The following is a 15452-nucleotide window of genomic DNA, read 5'->3' as shown; positions in this document are numbered from 1 at the left end:
TAATAAAATCATGAAATTTGTCAGAAAATTTTTCATATATGAGTCACTGTGGAATTTTATTCAATTATTTCTACAAATAAATTTTTTCTTTTCAATTCGGTTTTTTTTTTATTTTTTGTATTTCTCTCTCTTATATGTATAGTCTTTGCCAATAACGGTAATCTTACATAAAGTGCTCACCTGACGAATACCCCTAATTAAAAAAACAAAACCTTGTTTTAAGTTATTCCTCTTCTCGTTTTGTTTCGTAAAACAAGTCTATCGAAAATCTTCCACATCTAGTGAAAAGTGCAAAAAATAATCCGAAAAAGTTTTCTTTTTTAGCAAATAACGCTGCATCCACCCATAAAAAATCACAGCGCTTACTTTTCTTAAGTAGCATAACGGGGATCAAGGGTTAGGGGGTCAGAAATCCCGAACATATAAACAGATAAGGACAATCATCGAACAGAATTTTCCCTCCCTCAGACGTACTACCAATACACACAAACTCACTCATGAAATTCCCATCTATGCAAGGGACAAGGGCGGTGTATTCCATTAGCATTTTTCTTAGCATTCTTTGGGGCTATTGCTTGGTTTCAAGCTCTATGTTTAGATCGATTATTTGGTAAAGAAACACAAATATTACTTTCTGAATTTTGCCTCATTATATTCTGTTCTATCGATTAAAAAACAAAACAAAAACACCTTTTCAAAATGACTAACATCCAGAGTATAGAAAATGTGGAGGACTGCACTCCCCTTTACTTACCACACAGCTTGTATCTCAAGCCGCTGGCCAAAATGCAAATCTCCGTATCACTGCCCACGATCAAGTCCGGAAAATCCGTGTCCAACCTGGAGATAATGGACAAACTGAGCATCGAGCTCAAGCCAGACAAGTTTCTGGTGCTCCGAGTAAGTTTTTATGCTTGATTTTCAAAATTAGATGATCACAGCCTTACCGTATCCGCAATAAAGTTATCTACACTTATCTAGATAAATTAATTATTTACAATATATATTCTTTATCAGGTCTCAAAGACCACTGTGAACGCCATCCGTTTGGAAGCTGAGTTAGATGAACGAAAACGTCTCCGACCGGCCATCCAACGCATTGACGGAATTTCTCTGCGCATCTCTGGATTCAGTGAGTCGTTCCGAGTGCGATGCACCGAGCAGAAAGATGAGTTTCCCACTCGACACGACTGGGATTCTTATTTTCGTGATGCCCGAAACATGGATGAAATGAAGGCGGGCGAACGACCGGATACCATTCACCTGAGTCACCTGCCCATGCGCTGGTTTTGCCCTCGGCACTCGGAACATGAAGAGCAAGTCAAACCCAGCGAAAGCATCTTTAAACGAATTTTCGAAAAGTACGGTCGCGTCCGGATGGTTGACATACCAATTTGTGATCCGTATCGGAAGAACATGCAAGCGGACATTAACGGCATGCGAACGTTTAGCTTCGAGCAGGATGTTCTCTTCGAAGCGTATGTTTGGGTTTCATTACGCATATTTAAATTAAATTGTTAACGATTGTCATTACAGATATGTTCAATTCGAGGAATACTCTAGCTTTGTTCGTGCCATGGACGAGTTTAGAGGCACCAAGTTGGTCCGGAAGTTTGTGGACAAGACGCAGGCAATCAACATTTGCGTTAACTTTGACAAGGAAAAGCATCTTAGCGACTCGCACGTGCAGCGCCGGGAACGTATGCGGAAGAAGTGCATCGCAAAAGCCCAGGCCGAGGAAGAGGAGCGAGAGAGGCTTAAGAAACAGCATGAGGAACAACTGGAACGTGAAAGGTTTGATTCTTGTTTTGAGCCAGGACCTGAAAACAGTAACCAAATAGCAATCAGTCCATCAGTTAAAAGAAGACAAGGCTTATTATCACGTTAAATACCTTATTTTCATCCTAGACATTATTAATTACAAAAGAGCAAAATTTGAAAACTTTTTATATAAAACTTAATTGAAAACCAGTTTTAAAGTTTTTATTACCTTTCCTATTTAGTGAATGCATTTCATGACCTTTGAAGTATATTTTAAATCAAGTGTCGCGTTAAGCCTTGTCTGCTATAGTACTGTTTTCATATCTGGTTATTTCACATTTACATATTTATGCTTCTCACCTAGCGGCTGCTGGGCGAGGCGAGCCTTTAGCCAACCGTTCTCTGTATCTTCTAGACGAACAGTTAACAAATATTTATTATGCATAACAAATATATCAAAAGCAAAAAAAAAACCCGCAACATTGCAACAAAAATTACAGGCAAAAGCAAGAAGAAATGAAAACAGCGGAAGCGGAAAAGCAGCGTGAACGCGAAGAAAAACGGAAAGAAAAACACCTAAAAAAGATCCAAGAACGTGGTCAGGTTGAGATCTCTCAAAAGATACGCGTCGAGGAGCGCAAGCTGATGATAGCCCAACGCAAACTGGAGAGTATACGGACGCTAGAAAAGCTATTCGAGCGGATACAGGTGAGGAAAATGTTCGGGGCGTAATTCAATTATTGGAGAAATTTCTTTAAGAAAATTATTTCCTTTTTGTAATTTACAGCTGAAGCAAAAGAACAAAAACCACCGAGCGAAGCACGATGAAGTTAAGGACATCCAACGTGAGCGCTTGGTGGAAAAGTACAAAGCGGCAACAGAGAAGCTTGTCTGTGATCAACGAAAAATCGTGCAGGACATTAAAAGTAATACTCCACTAATGGGTCTTCTGAAGAGCAAATCCAAAAAGAGTGTAGCACCCACGGACGCAAGCAGCGATGACGAATCGGCGGCCAGTAAGAGGCATAAATTGGGCAACGGCGTAGCGGACACTGCATCATCTGGCGATGTTAACTCCGCATTAAACCCTTTGAAAGCGGCGGCCAGCGAATGGATGCAGTCACTCTCAATGTTTGGATATGGCTTGCCAGGTGTATTCCCCGGAGCTCTTTATCGTCCGGCGGCTCCGTTTCCAGTCTCTAGCAATTATCGTGGTTTTGCACCTCGTTCTCGAGGTCGTGGAAGAGGCCGTGGCATCGGGATAAGAGGCAGTCGTTCCGGATATGACTCATATTACAATTCCAAGCACGATCGCTATGGTGAGGAGGGCGACAACGGCTACTATCACAAATCATCACGCGGCAGGTAAGCCTCACATGTTGGAACCAATTGAATTATTTAAATATCTTGTTTTTGTTTTAGAAATCGCTCACGTTCGTCATCTTCTTATTCGAGGAGCCGCAGTCGTTCCCGGGGACGCCGGTAAGTATTTCGTAGATTTTGAATACATTTTACTATAAAACCAATATAGTATTGTTTGTCGTTCCAGGCGCTCAAAGTCACGCAGTCGTTCACACTATCGAAAGTCATCGTACTCATCAAGATCAAGGTAAAAATAATATGAAGTCTTAAAAAATATATTGTGTCCATATAAGCACTTATTTTTTACTGAGCAAAACAACAATTTCCTACGCATTTAAACATGATTTTTTAATGTTTTCTAGACGAAGCCACAGCAGATCCTCGCGCAGTCGCAGCAATACGCCATCACAGCGCAAGAACCGCAAACTGGCATCTACTCGTCGATCACGATCCACCAGCTATTCGCGGTCGCGTTCCCGCTCCCATTCCCGCAGGCGCTCCAACTCACGGCGTGATCACCGAAGTCGTCATCATAGCAGTCGGAGCAACAGCAGAACTCGGAGCCACTCACCGAATGAAGTTAAACTGGAGGCCGACAAGTTGGTGGCTTCCGCCGAGAAAATACAGCGAACCATCGAACAGCATACCAAGGACCGGATGCGTGAGGAGGCGCGCGAAATCAAGGAGAATTTTAGACATGTCCGCACCAACAGTCACAACAGCAACCACGTGGACGTCCGTCCGGAAGAGGAAGCTAACGAAAGACGTGGCAGCATCAGCAAACGCAGCAGTCGCCGCAATTCACTGGCTGCCTGAAACGTATTCATTAGTTTAATTTTTAGTAAGAGTAAATAAATATATCAAAGTTGTTCTCCAATTACACTGTTTCTTGACTTGTATACTTCCAATTGAACTTAAGAATAACAATAGCTCACTGTAACTATTACAAAAGAATCTCATGGAACAAACTGTCACATCAAATCCCTGGGGACACCCAACAACCTTGTTGCTCATGTATCAATTTTTTTGTAAAATACTGCTTCAGCAGCTTCAGATCAGAAAAGAATGTTCATAAACAAGATATCCATCTCATAAGTAAACAAAAATCAACCTCCAATTTATGCAACCTAAATACGTGAAATGCGGATTCCCTGAAAATTATGTTCTGTCATTGCGAGACATTCAATCTTCAAGTGATCCTAAAAATTTTAAAATAAAATAATTCACACAATATGTATCCTAATTTACAATCTGATTTTTTTTCCTTTTAAAACAATATAAATTGATTTTAGCATTAAGAAGCAAATGTAAGAGATTGAGTCAACGACAGAAAATGGCTTATAACTGAAGAATGTGTATATGGGTGTATTGGTGGGATAGCGATTAGTAGCGCCTGTTATTGTTGCGTCCGCGATTTCTGCCATTACCACCGCCTCCGCCTCCACCTCCACCTCCTCCACCGCCACCAGAACCGGAATTATTGTTGCCTCGTCGTCGACGTTGGCCACCTCCTCCGTTATTTCCGCCCTTTTGGAAGTCTCGATCGTTGAAGTTATCTGCTCCATTGTTGCTGAAGCCATTGGATCCGTTGCCTCCCGAACTGCCATTATTTGACCAGGGGGCATTGGATGCCCAAGGGTTGGGCCTGCCCCCTGATTGGTCTCTCTCGCGTTCACGGCCACGTTCCCACTCTCGTTCCCTGTCGAGTTCACCATCTCGTTCCCTTTCGCGCTCCCTTTCCCTTTGCTCCAGTGGCGGTTCGTCCACAAATTCCGTGTTGGGTTGCTGTGCTTTCGCCGCCACCAGCGACTGCAGGAAGGGCTTCTTGAGTTGCAGCAGTTCTCGAACACACACCAACTGAGCGTTGTGTTGACGGGGCTCAAAGCGGGACTTCTTTGTAGGTGGAGAAACTACCTCGCCACGTGCCTCCACCGTAGGCGAAACAGATCTGGATCGATCCCTTACTGGAACCACGTCATTGAGCTCCTCTAGCTTGCCGGCGTCGATGTACTTGTTGAGGAATTCGTTACCCTGGCGAATAGCTGCCATCAGTCGGGAGTCGGGATGCACGCGAATAAACCGATTGTACACAAGTACCCCTACAATTGTCTGAGGGTCGAGGCCATTGAGCATGCCGCTGGCCGCGATTCCCTCCATTGTATTCTCGCTGATCTGCTGGTGGTTTAGACCACTTGTTGAGTCCTTGGCCTCGCGAGCGGCTAGCTCATCGTGGATGCTAAGCACGCTGGGATCGTCTGCTCTGCGTGGACCTGCCCAGTTCACCTGGAAGTTGCGAGGAATGGGCTTGCTGTAGGGCACCTTCTTCTCCCGGTCGCGATCGTTGATGGCTCTACTTGGATCCAAGTCCAGACCGGGAATAAAGCCTTTATCGGCTGTTAAGCTTTCAGTAAACTCAACCCGGTCTTCGGGACCCATTCCGGGTATAATTGCATCATCTGTTAGAAATTAAAGGTTCTTAAAATATTCATTTAGAAGAAAAGAGATTAACCAACCGTATTCACACTCGTCCAGAGCAGCCAAGCTGGCGGGTAATGTGTTTAGATTGTATTTATCTCTCATCAGATCTCCAGGCCTGTTTCTGGTCCAAAACTTAATCGTATGATCATTGGAGCCGGAGCACAGAATGTGGCCCAGTGGATGCCATGCCAGTGTCCATACAATGCTGTCATGTGCCGTCTCTACACAGCCAATCTCCTTATCGGTTCTTTAATTAAAGAGATCATTTAAGCAACTAATATTTTAAAAACCGAAATCCTAACACCCACCCAACATTCCAGAACAAAATGGAGCCATCTGAGCCGCCAGAGCAAAAGAGACCCTCGTGTATTGGATGCCAGGATACGGAGCTGGCCTCCTTCTTGTGGCCACGGAAGACCTGCACCTCCTCCCGCAGGTTGCGAATGTCGAAAAGCTTGAGCAAATGATCTCTTGATGCAGTGACTAGCCAGTTGCCATTGTCATTCCACTTCAGATCCATCACTGTAGATTTGTGGGCATGTCTGTAATTAATAGATAGTAATATTAATAACTTTATTTGTCATATTTAAGTTTATGTATTATGGTGGATTGCGATGGTTTTTTTAAATTGATCTTTCGAAACAAAATGATTTTTGATTTTAGAGATTAATAGTTTATTATATTATTAAAAGTTGTAATTATTTTAATAGAAACAGATACTTACAACGTTGCCAGAGCAATGCCGCTTTTGGGATCCCAAATTTTAATGGGCTGCTGGTTGTCCTTGCTTCCGCTGACGATCATTCCCTTGTGAGGATGCCAGTGCACACACTTGACGTCTGCTCCGTGGCCTGTTAAAAATAATTAAATTAGCAATGGAAGTTCGATTTGGATCGCCGTTTAGTTCTCACCTCGTAGCACTCGCTCCTCCTGGCACCGCATAAAGTCCCATATCCTAAGGGTTCCGTCGTCGCTGCCGCTGACAAACTTGCTGTCCGTGGGACTGAAACTGCGTTTGGTGGATTGCATTGGAAAACGGTTAGAACGTAACAAAACACGGATCAAGTGATGATAATGAGTGAGCGCGATGTTAGTGAATGTTTAAAATGAGAGCCCACACCATAATATACATATCTTTTTTTACATTTGTGATTACCAGATTCAGAAGTACTAACTTAAAAGCTAGATAAAACTTGTGTTACATTTTGAGTGGATCTAGAGAGTGCAATAAAAAGGTTTAAAGGTACTAGAAGTCATCAATCATTTAACTTTCACATCATTTTCATATAATTTTGTTCAATTTGAACGTATACAAAAACTGATCAAAGCAATGATACACATTCACGTTTTGAAATTGAAGTTTTAAAATATAATTTTAAAATTTATTATATACTTCTATAAATGTTTTGTGTCCAACCGAATAAAAATGTTGTGTTAAAAAGGTTAAATAATTACAGAAGTCCAATAAAAATATTTAAATTTCATTATTTATTAGAATGCCTATATTACAATGATGATTGTTTTTCGTTAGAATAAGGTGAAGCAGATAGATTTGCTTGATCTGTCGCAAGATTTGTTGCCCATACGTCAAGATTTATCGCCAGTCTTGAGAAAGAAAACACTCGAACCCCCGATTTTTCGAACAATCAGTGCAACACAATGCATTTTATTTATTGTTGATCTTCTTGCCGCGGAAATAAAATTGTGCAGAGGTTTCATTTTGTTCTTAGTCAGATGATTTTATTGTTCGCTTTTCTCAATATTGCATTTTTATCATTTCACTATCAGTCTTTTTATTTCTTTTCATCTTTATTGTTATATCACAGAAGAGTTTGACGATTACAACATATTTAAGACTTTGGTTTCTAATGAAGGAGATGCTAAAACTTATATAGCCAATCAGGCGAAACGGATATCTGGGTGGCATGTTGCAGCATAGACGGCTTTATTGATATGTATTTGCAACTGCCCTGAAAGGAACCGATCCATTAGGTCAAACAGGAAAGAAAAAATACCTAAAACTGACAAAGCGACCCAAACAAAAGAACCTATAAAAACAACGCGTATCTGGCTTTGGTTTTGACTTAGTTGGCTTGCGTCAGCGGCTACAAAATGGTAAATACATTTGACAATTACAATTAAATGGCTATACCTTATTCCCCTAATCGCCTCCTTGTGCGCCTGGTACATCTTGACGTTGTTCATGTTGGACTGCCAGTACTTTACGTAGCCGCCATGATCGCCAGTCACCATCCAACTGTCGTTGTGTGACCATACCATCGTTCGCACAGAGATATCGTGAGCCTGTTTGACAATATTAACGATTAGATTTGATCCCACGGGATCTGCTGATGGAAACCCACCTGTAGAATGGTCTCGAAATTGAAAGTCAGGCCGTTCCAAAGCGTGAATTCGCCTGAACTGGCCCCGGTGACCAAACGCCTACCCTCCGGCGTCCAGGCCAACGTGAAAATCGGACATCGCATTTTATTCGTCGCCGTTTTAACAAATCTCGTAGTTACCGCATTAGAAGGATTGTCCAGATATGCCGAGGGCGGTAACATGTGGGGCACATAAATGCTGTCTGGTTGTAAGGCTAACCGGTCCCGATGATCACGTTGGAAGAGGCGGTTCTACAGGTAATAAACAAAATAGTACGTCTTTTATCAAATATAATTATATCCGAAGCTTAAATTTTGGTTAGACATTGTTGCATAAAAGGGGCCCAAGTTTGTTTTCACTTGGTTATTGATTTGATGTTGTTCCATATTTTGATTTACATATCTCTTAAAATGATTGGCCAAAATTGTTTCCCTATTGTGAGCTCTTTGTTAGAACACAAATAACTATATTTTGAAATCATTTTGGATAGTTGGCATATTTTGATCTAGTTTTAGTTGAAGTGTTCAGATAGGGTATACTTAATACTTAAAATAAAAAATCTCTTTTTAAATTAGGTAATACCGAAGGTTCACCGAACGGCTTGATGATAGACGCGTTGCAAAGGTCAGAGCGCAACAAGCCTCAGAACTTTAAATTGCGTTTTTGGAACTGAGAATCTTTTAGCTATCTTAACCCTCTTTCCTTTCTTGCAGCCTAATAATCTAAGGTAATCACCTCAAGCGCCTTGATAATAGACGCATTATAGTCCACAGTCTTTCGCATCACACTCTTTCGCAGCCGTTTGCCGTCGAAGTCGTCCTGGGACATCCCAAAGGGACGCTGGAAGCCGCCGGGCATGAAAGGCTTGAACTGGTTGTAACCGTGTTTGTTGGACCCATGGTGTGGATGGTAGTGCCGGTAGTGCTGGCCGCCCATGTTGGGGGGCGGGAGTGATGTGAAATTGGTGGCCAGCGCGGATGGCGCGGTCAGGAGCTGCGGCGGCGGCTGGGACACGTCCATGGTCGTAGGCCTTTTTTCCCAATGCCTCTCTTTTTCCGCTTGGCTGCAATGAATTTTCTTCGCTCGCACACAGACACAAACGGGGCAGGCGTAATGTGCGGGTTAATTGGATGTCTCTTTACCAATTAAATGACTACTTACTCGCTTTCTTATAGCGTGGACATTAGTCCGGTGTCGGGTGGTAAAATGCTTATGCTAAGATTAAATTATAACAGTTCAACTAGCCGCTTAGAAAATTATTAGTAACTTTTGCCGAACAACGCGAATTTATGCAGTTCACGACGAAACGCGGTCACCAGCGTGTGCAAAATGTGATAAGTAGCTTCGAATCTGATGTTATCGATTTCAGGTTGTATATATAGGGGATTCCTATTTTAAATTTGCTAAGTAAGTCAGACTTATTTTCTATATTCAATACATTTATGGAGTGTGTCAGACTTGGTTATGTCTTATAGTTTCATTATGAATTGCAAAAACGATAAAAAATTAATAAATCAATACATCAAATAATGTTACGAAACATACAATTTTTAGTTCCTATCAATTTATTTAATGAAATAAATAACATTTTTAACTTTGTTGCAAATGAAATTTTATATATCCATCTTACGGGGGCTTATATCCGAATTGATTTCAGCACATTAACAAAAGGTTTTCCCATCCCTGAGAGCATGTATTCTTGTTGTTTTCAAAACAACATTTCAAAACATTCAACTAATATGATAACATATAGACCAGCCTTTTAATACAAACAAGCTCTACATGTCCCTAAATTACACTTCATATATAATAAAATAATAGAATAAAAATAAGTGCAATATCGATAGTTGTGGTATCGATAGCGTACTAGCACCCCTGGAACGCGCTGGCAACCCTACTCTGATTTAATGGCGACCGGACCGACTTGCCTACTACGTGTTTGACATAGAAAATACTTTTGTAGCTGATTCTCGACAGTTCCCCGAGCCACTCAATCTTCGTGAAGAGTGAAAATAGTTGTCAACGTAGATTGTTGATCCGTGCGCTCTCGTGCTTCCATATTCCCGTCGATCCCCGTTACCCACGACCGGACCCCTGGAGAAAAGTGTGTGTGTCGCAAAGTGCCTAAAATTTCGCCTTGCCTTGTCGCTGGCTCTCAAAGTTGAATACCTATAATGGCGAGGCTCACAAAGGTCTACAATACGGACGACGATGACTCCGGTTATGTTGGCCGCAGGAATTTGCCCCTGGTGGCTGGCGATAAGTTAATGGTGAGCATATATCCGCACCGATTTCCGCTATATATGCACAGCCATCAGAGGAAAATGACTACCATCAGAGAACCCACACACGCAACTTGGCCGTGCGTGTGTGCGTGCACTTGGTCCAAAAACTTTCATAACACGGCGGGTTGTTATGTGTAAGTGGCGGATGGCATTGTGTGGGTTCGTTCGGTGTGTAATTGTGCGTTTATTAATTGAACTTGAGCTGCGATTCTGCACCTGCCACCCACAGATCTCTTCTTCTGCCACCCTGGCTGCAGCCGCCATGTTGCTGGAAAGTGCAATATCAAGAACCTGTTTGTATGCATAGCAATATGCACCCCCCCGCCTCTCTCTCCTCTGCTGATCTTTATGATTCAGATTCTCTGTCCAAAAAACTCTCTAATATCGGTTCCAAACTTAACCGCATTTTTATCGACATCGATAGAAGCTCTATAATGCGAAAAGAGTGCTTATGTTGGGTTAAAGCCGCGTTTTCGCGTTATTGCTAGAAGGAAACAGCTGTTATTTGTTTTGATTTGCTTGAGGAGTTTAACTAATTCAGGAAAGCGATAATTGTAGTAAGAAACAATTGAATTTATTTAATTATCTAGGCCAAGGACAAAGACATTAAATTATCTTTTAAAAAGTATTTAATATGGCACTAGCTGGTAGTAGAATTAATTTTTTTTTCTCTTCTCAGATGCTCATGGACCTGAATAGCAAAGGACTGGTTATCGACAGCCCACTGATACGCGGACGCGACCTGGAGGAGTTCTCGCGCAAATTCAAACTGCTGACAGAGGCCGAGCGCCGACAGTCATTGGAGATTGATAGCGCCAGCTTCATGTCTGTCCTCAACCAGTGCGTTCAATGCGTGGGCTGCCGCCGGCGTGTGGAGCGGCTGTTCCACCAACTAACCGAGTCTGGACACCGGACGCTAGATCCATTGGAGCTACGCCCATCAGCTACCCTTGGCATTGTCGAGGAGAAGCTTAAAACTCCGCAGGCACTTGGGACTTTGCTTTACCGGCATCATGAAGTGCTGAATAACCTGCTGGACAACAAACTGCGCAACAAGACGCGCTGCGTCCTCCATTCGCTGGATGCCTTCCGCGCCAAACCGTTTTCGGAGACGTGGCGCGAGGTGTGGTCCGCCATGAAAAGCAACTGTCGAAACGAGTTGACCATCATCGAGACCAAGGAACTGCATGAGGTGCTCGAGAACTACCTAAAGAAGCACAAGTTTTGCTCTGGCTGCCGGACAAAGGTGAGCACATATAATCGTAATTAACAATTACTGGGATTTTTAATTATCAATGTGAATGCTTAAAAAATCTGATATCAAATTTAACATCCAGTTTTATTCGAGTTAAAAGATTTTTTTATGGAATTTTTCCGTTAAAGCCATCATAACACAGAAGCACATTTTGTAAGTTTCCTAAGTTGCGGGAAACTATAAAAATAAACTAAGTTATTTTATTTAAATTAGTTCTTTGGTTAGTTTGGGTCCACAATATTTTGCATTGATTTCACTAAATTACCTATATACTTCTATTTCAGATTGAGCGCGCCTACAAAATACTCATTGGAGAGATATCGGCCAAGGAGAAGGGTTACGCGGCCCAGCTGTACGCCCATATCCGCAAGTGCGTTCCCGACCAGCACATCCACGTGAGCACCAACAAGATAGAGTTCCTGGACGCACTGATTAAGCGCGCTGAGCCCGAGGTAAACGGTAGCTACTCGAAGCTACGTGAACGCCACGCGAAGACGCTGGAGATCGCCCAGGAAGAGGTGCTGACCTGCGTTGGCATGATTATGTACGAACGGCTTCGTCGCATCTATGTGAGTCTGCGAGAGGAGGAGCGCGCCTGCCAGGTGCTGGCCGCTGTGGGTGTCCACGCCCTTTGCCGCAGCTTCGACACCTTCGTGGAGCAGAAACAGGGAATCAGCAACCTGGAGCTTCTCTACCAGGAGATCAGTCGAGCGGAGAGGGCCAAGCAGATCAAGCGCGAGCAGAAGAAGCTCAAGAAAAAGAAGAAGAAGGACGAGAAAAAGAACCTGTTGCATCGACAGTGCGAGGATACTGAAGCCAACGAGTCCGATGATGAAGAGGAGGAAGATTTGGAAAAGGAGGAGCTAGATCAGGAGGAGGAGGAGACTCAGGAGCACCATTTGGAGCTAAGCGATCCAGGTGCCGACGATGGCATTGTTATAGAAGCACCGCACCCGGAGCCAGAACCCGAGCCCACGTCCAAGCCAACGAAATCGAAACCGAAGAAGCAAGCGAAGAAAAAGAAGCAGAAACCAACGGTCTCTAAGAAGGCCCTTAATCCGATGCAGATGCAGCCCACGGTTAGCATCCAACCCTTGGACGACGATCATGATCAACTGTACGTGGCCAGCTGTATCTTGTCGAGCGTCGCTAAAACGGACGGCGGTGATAAGTGTGAGGAGTGCCTGGCCCCCATTCTTAATTGCCCGTGTGAGCAGGATGTGCGCGATTCTGGTTACGGCAGCGATCCCACTTCGCACGCCGATTCGCGGACATCCAGCGTCGTTTCGTCGCCTGAGGGATCTGAGGTGTCTTGCTCGGACGGACTGTGTAATCACGACGGCCACGACGAGGATTCAGACAGCTTAGCGGCGCGAAAAAACTACGTCTCTGACCTATTGTTTTATGGTCAACAGTCGCAGTTGGATCACAAGTTTTCATTGTTGCAGATGTGGGTGAGTTGTGGGAATGATTACAATGGTTGGAGAAAACAATTTCAGTTAGACATATATATTTATATTTGTACAGAAATATAGATAAATAGCGTTCATTATAGCATTAATCGTACCAATAGCCGAGACGATGATTACTTCGTTGTATTCCTCGGGGACCCTATTTTGTACTGTATTGTATCCATTGAAAATTAGGTAACTTCCTCTCTGTCAGGATCATCAGTAGATTCGAACAGAAAAAAAATCTTTATAACTTAATTGTTTAAGAATAGACCGAGACGATGATTACTTCGTTGTATTCCTCGGGGACCCTATTTTGTACTGTATTGTATCCATTGAAAATTAGGTAACTTCCTCTCTGTCAGGATCATCAGTAGATTCGAACAGAAAAAAAAATCTTTATAACTTAATTGTTTAAGAATAGACGTCCAACCAAGACATGGATTTCTGTTCGATCCTAGATTCATGACTATTTTTTTAAATTTAAACCAAAAGCGTAAAAAAATCTTTTTTCACAGTAATATGGAAAAAAAGCTCGTCTTGTTTTTAGAAAAGTTAAAAATAAAAATTTGTATTTTCTTTATGGAAATAGATAAAAAATTCAAGTTTGACAAACCAAAGACAGGGCATTGCGCTTTTTAGACAAGAAAGTTAAAAATAAAAATTTGTATTTTCTGTATGGAATTAGATAAATTTGACAAACCAACGATATTGTATTCAATTAAACTCGACTTATGCTTTAGGTGATTTGATACATAATCGGCCTCTTTTCAAAGTAGCTTTCAAACTTTAGAAACATGAAAAACGAATTAACACAAATTGTAAACCAACTTTGACTAATCACCTTGACAATTCTTATTATAATTGAGCATTAAGAGTCAAAATCAAGTACAAAAGTAGAAATGCAAAATTGTGTCTAAAAGGAAGACATTTATATATTGTTTAGTCTGACGTTATATAATAATAACAAATCTTTATTCCTATTACAGGACGACTTCGACGAATACGACGACAAAGACGAGGAGAGCTATTACATTCCCCAGGAGGTGGTGCTGGCCTTCAAATGCCACCAGGAGCAGGTACAGCGACAGCGGGAGCAGCTCCGCGCCAAGCTGCGTGCCAACTTTGAGCGTATGTGCCTGCAGCACGGTGTGCAGACGCAGGTGCGGAAATCGAAGCGGGTAACTTCTGCTCTGGCTGGCCATTAAAAAACGCATTCAACCGTTGTAGTTATTCAGTCGAGCGTGGCGATTTTTAAAAATATGCCCGCATGCATTAAAAGTACATATAATTTTTTGTTTTTGAAATAAATGAAGTATACAAAGTTATAGCTATCTGTGTTGTGTATCTAAAAAATTCAGCAATTCCGGCACTCTTCGTGGAAGGGTTCGAGGGTGCGCAAGTCGCGCCAAGTTGGAGGTAATCCGTGAACCACGAATTTCCCACAACGCTTGCAAGGTTCCAAGAACAACTTGATATGGCTGTTAAGCCAAGTCACATAGCTCTTCACTGCCAAATCGGGCAGCGTGGGCGAGAAGAAGTGCAACATGGCTGAGTGGGCATGCTCCTGTACCTTACGGAACACTTCGTAACGCGACTCTGCCCACAGATCGTCGTGCTCCAGAGGCTCATCGAATCCCTTTACAGTCACCCACTCTATCAGCACTCCTTTGAACACTATGGCTGCTTTCATCACGTTGCTAATAGTCACGATGGCGACTGCGTTGGTGCCGAAGGGACGGAATATTCGGTAGGAGGTGTGAGGCGGAGTGTTGATCTCACTCAGTAGTTTATCAATGTGGCTACAGATTAAAAAAAGTTGGTGGTAAGATTGGATTTAAGCAAGAAAATATAAAGGAAAATGATTATGATAATTAATTATTAAAAGGTCTTACTCCGGATCATTGTTGAAGGAAGAGAAAGGCAGTCGTTGGCGCTTCTGAGAACAGTAGTTGTAGGAGCGCCTCAGGGTATTCTGGTTAAGATTGTTGAAGGCCAGAAAGCTGTGGTCGTGCACTTTGTCGATCCACTTGTAGCTATTTACCAATTGGGGGTACAGCGCTTGCCGATCCTGGGAAGTCTCCTGCGCGAGGTAAGCCGTATTCCCCAGAGAATATGGTGTTGGCGGCACCTGCAATCCATTGATCAGTTGCTCTACTTCACTGCAGGTGGTTCACATTATATTTTAGACTTAATATAGTATGTAACTGTGTTTATTCACCGCAATTGAGAGTTTATAGCTCCGAATCTCTCCTGAAAGTCATGCACGAATTTATTCCGACTCTCATCACCGCCTTCGCCATCAGTGCCATCGGCCAGGTGCTCAAAACACTGTCGCACATTAGATCGCAAATTTTTAACTGCAGTCAAAGTGGAATTTAACTTGTCCATGACTACGATTCCTATCCGGCGAAAAAATTGTTTACGACTATCTTTCCTCAATGCCAATAGGGATGGCAAATTCCATATCACGAGTCA

General features: G+C 42.6%; 4 protein-coding genes across 7 annotated transcripts; 2 read left to right on the top strand and 2 right to left on the bottom strand.

Moving 5' to 3' along the window:
• The first annotated feature begins 234 nt into the window (after positions 1-234).
• On the top strand, positions 235-4000 carry LOC108115297 (A-kinase anchor protein 17A). Of its 4 annotated transcripts, XM_017226691.2 has the most exons (9): positions 235-610; positions 715-900; positions 1018-1478; positions 1537-1794; positions 2262-2469; positions 2549-3126; positions 3184-3243; positions 3293-3370; positions 3486-4000. In XM_017226691.2, exons 2-9 carry the CDS (start codon positions 787-789, stop codon positions 3937-3939), a joined length of 2211 nt encoding a protein of 736 aa, XP_017082180.1. In that variant the 5' UTR covers positions 235-610; positions 715-786; the 3' UTR covers positions 3940-4000. The 4 variants fall into 4 exon arrangements, with proteins under 4 accessions (XP_017082180.1, XP_017082179.1, XP_017082178.1 ...); XM_017226690.2 differs by having other exon boundaries at positions 235-900; positions 3311-3370; XM_017226689.2 differs by having other exon boundaries at positions 235-900.
• A 360-nt stretch (positions 4001-4360) lies between these two features.
• On the bottom strand, positions 4361-9296 carry LOC108115296 (pre-mRNA 3' end processing protein WDR33). The gene is made up of 9 exons (XM_017226688.1): positions 9145-9296; positions 8719-9060; positions 7965-8234; positions 7754-7905; positions 6513-6610; positions 6326-6452; positions 5910-6143; positions 5637-5848; positions 4361-5579 (listed from the first exon to the last, which is right to left on the bottom strand). The coding sequence occupies exons 2-9, from the start codon at positions 9001-9003 to the stop codon at positions 4507-4509; spliced, it is 2451 nt and encodes an 816-aa protein (XP_017082177.1). The 5' UTR covers positions 9004-9060; positions 9145-9296; the 3' UTR covers positions 4361-4506.
• Positions 9297-9876: 580 nt separating this feature from the next.
• On the top strand, positions 9877-14302 carry LOC108115357 (gametogenetin-binding protein 2-like). The gene is made up of 4 exons (XM_017226783.2): positions 9877-10253; positions 10948-11514; positions 11808-12977; positions 13964-14302. Exons 1-4 carry the CDS (start codon positions 10158-10160, stop codon positions 14180-14182), a joined length of 2052 nt encoding a protein of 683 aa, XP_017082272.1. The 5' UTR covers positions 9877-10157; the 3' UTR covers positions 14183-14302.
• Positions 14246-15435, bottom strand: LOC108115358 (mediator of RNA polymerase II transcription subunit 27). Its single transcript, XM_017226784.2, has 3 exons — positions 15196-15435; positions 14870-15136; positions 14246-14776 (listed from the first exon to the last, which is right to left on the bottom strand). Exons 1-3 carry the CDS (start codon positions 15363-15365, stop codon positions 14332-14334), a joined length of 882 nt encoding a protein of 293 aa, XP_017082273.1. The 5' UTR covers positions 15366-15435; the 3' UTR covers positions 14246-14331.
• Positions 15436-15452: the final 17 nt, after the last annotated feature.

The sequence above is a fragment of the Drosophila eugracilis genome, unplaced genomic scaffold (genome assembly GCF_018153835.1).
Source record: "Drosophila eugracilis isolate 14026-0451.02 unplaced genomic scaffold, ASM1815383v1 contig_1897, whole genome shotgun sequence".
In the NCBI taxonomy this organism is placed as follows: Eukaryota; Metazoa; Arthropoda; class Insecta; order Diptera; family Drosophilidae; genus Drosophila; species Drosophila eugracilis.
Note: the sequence above shows the minus strand (reverse complement) of the source record. Positions and strands in the feature narration are given on the sequence as shown.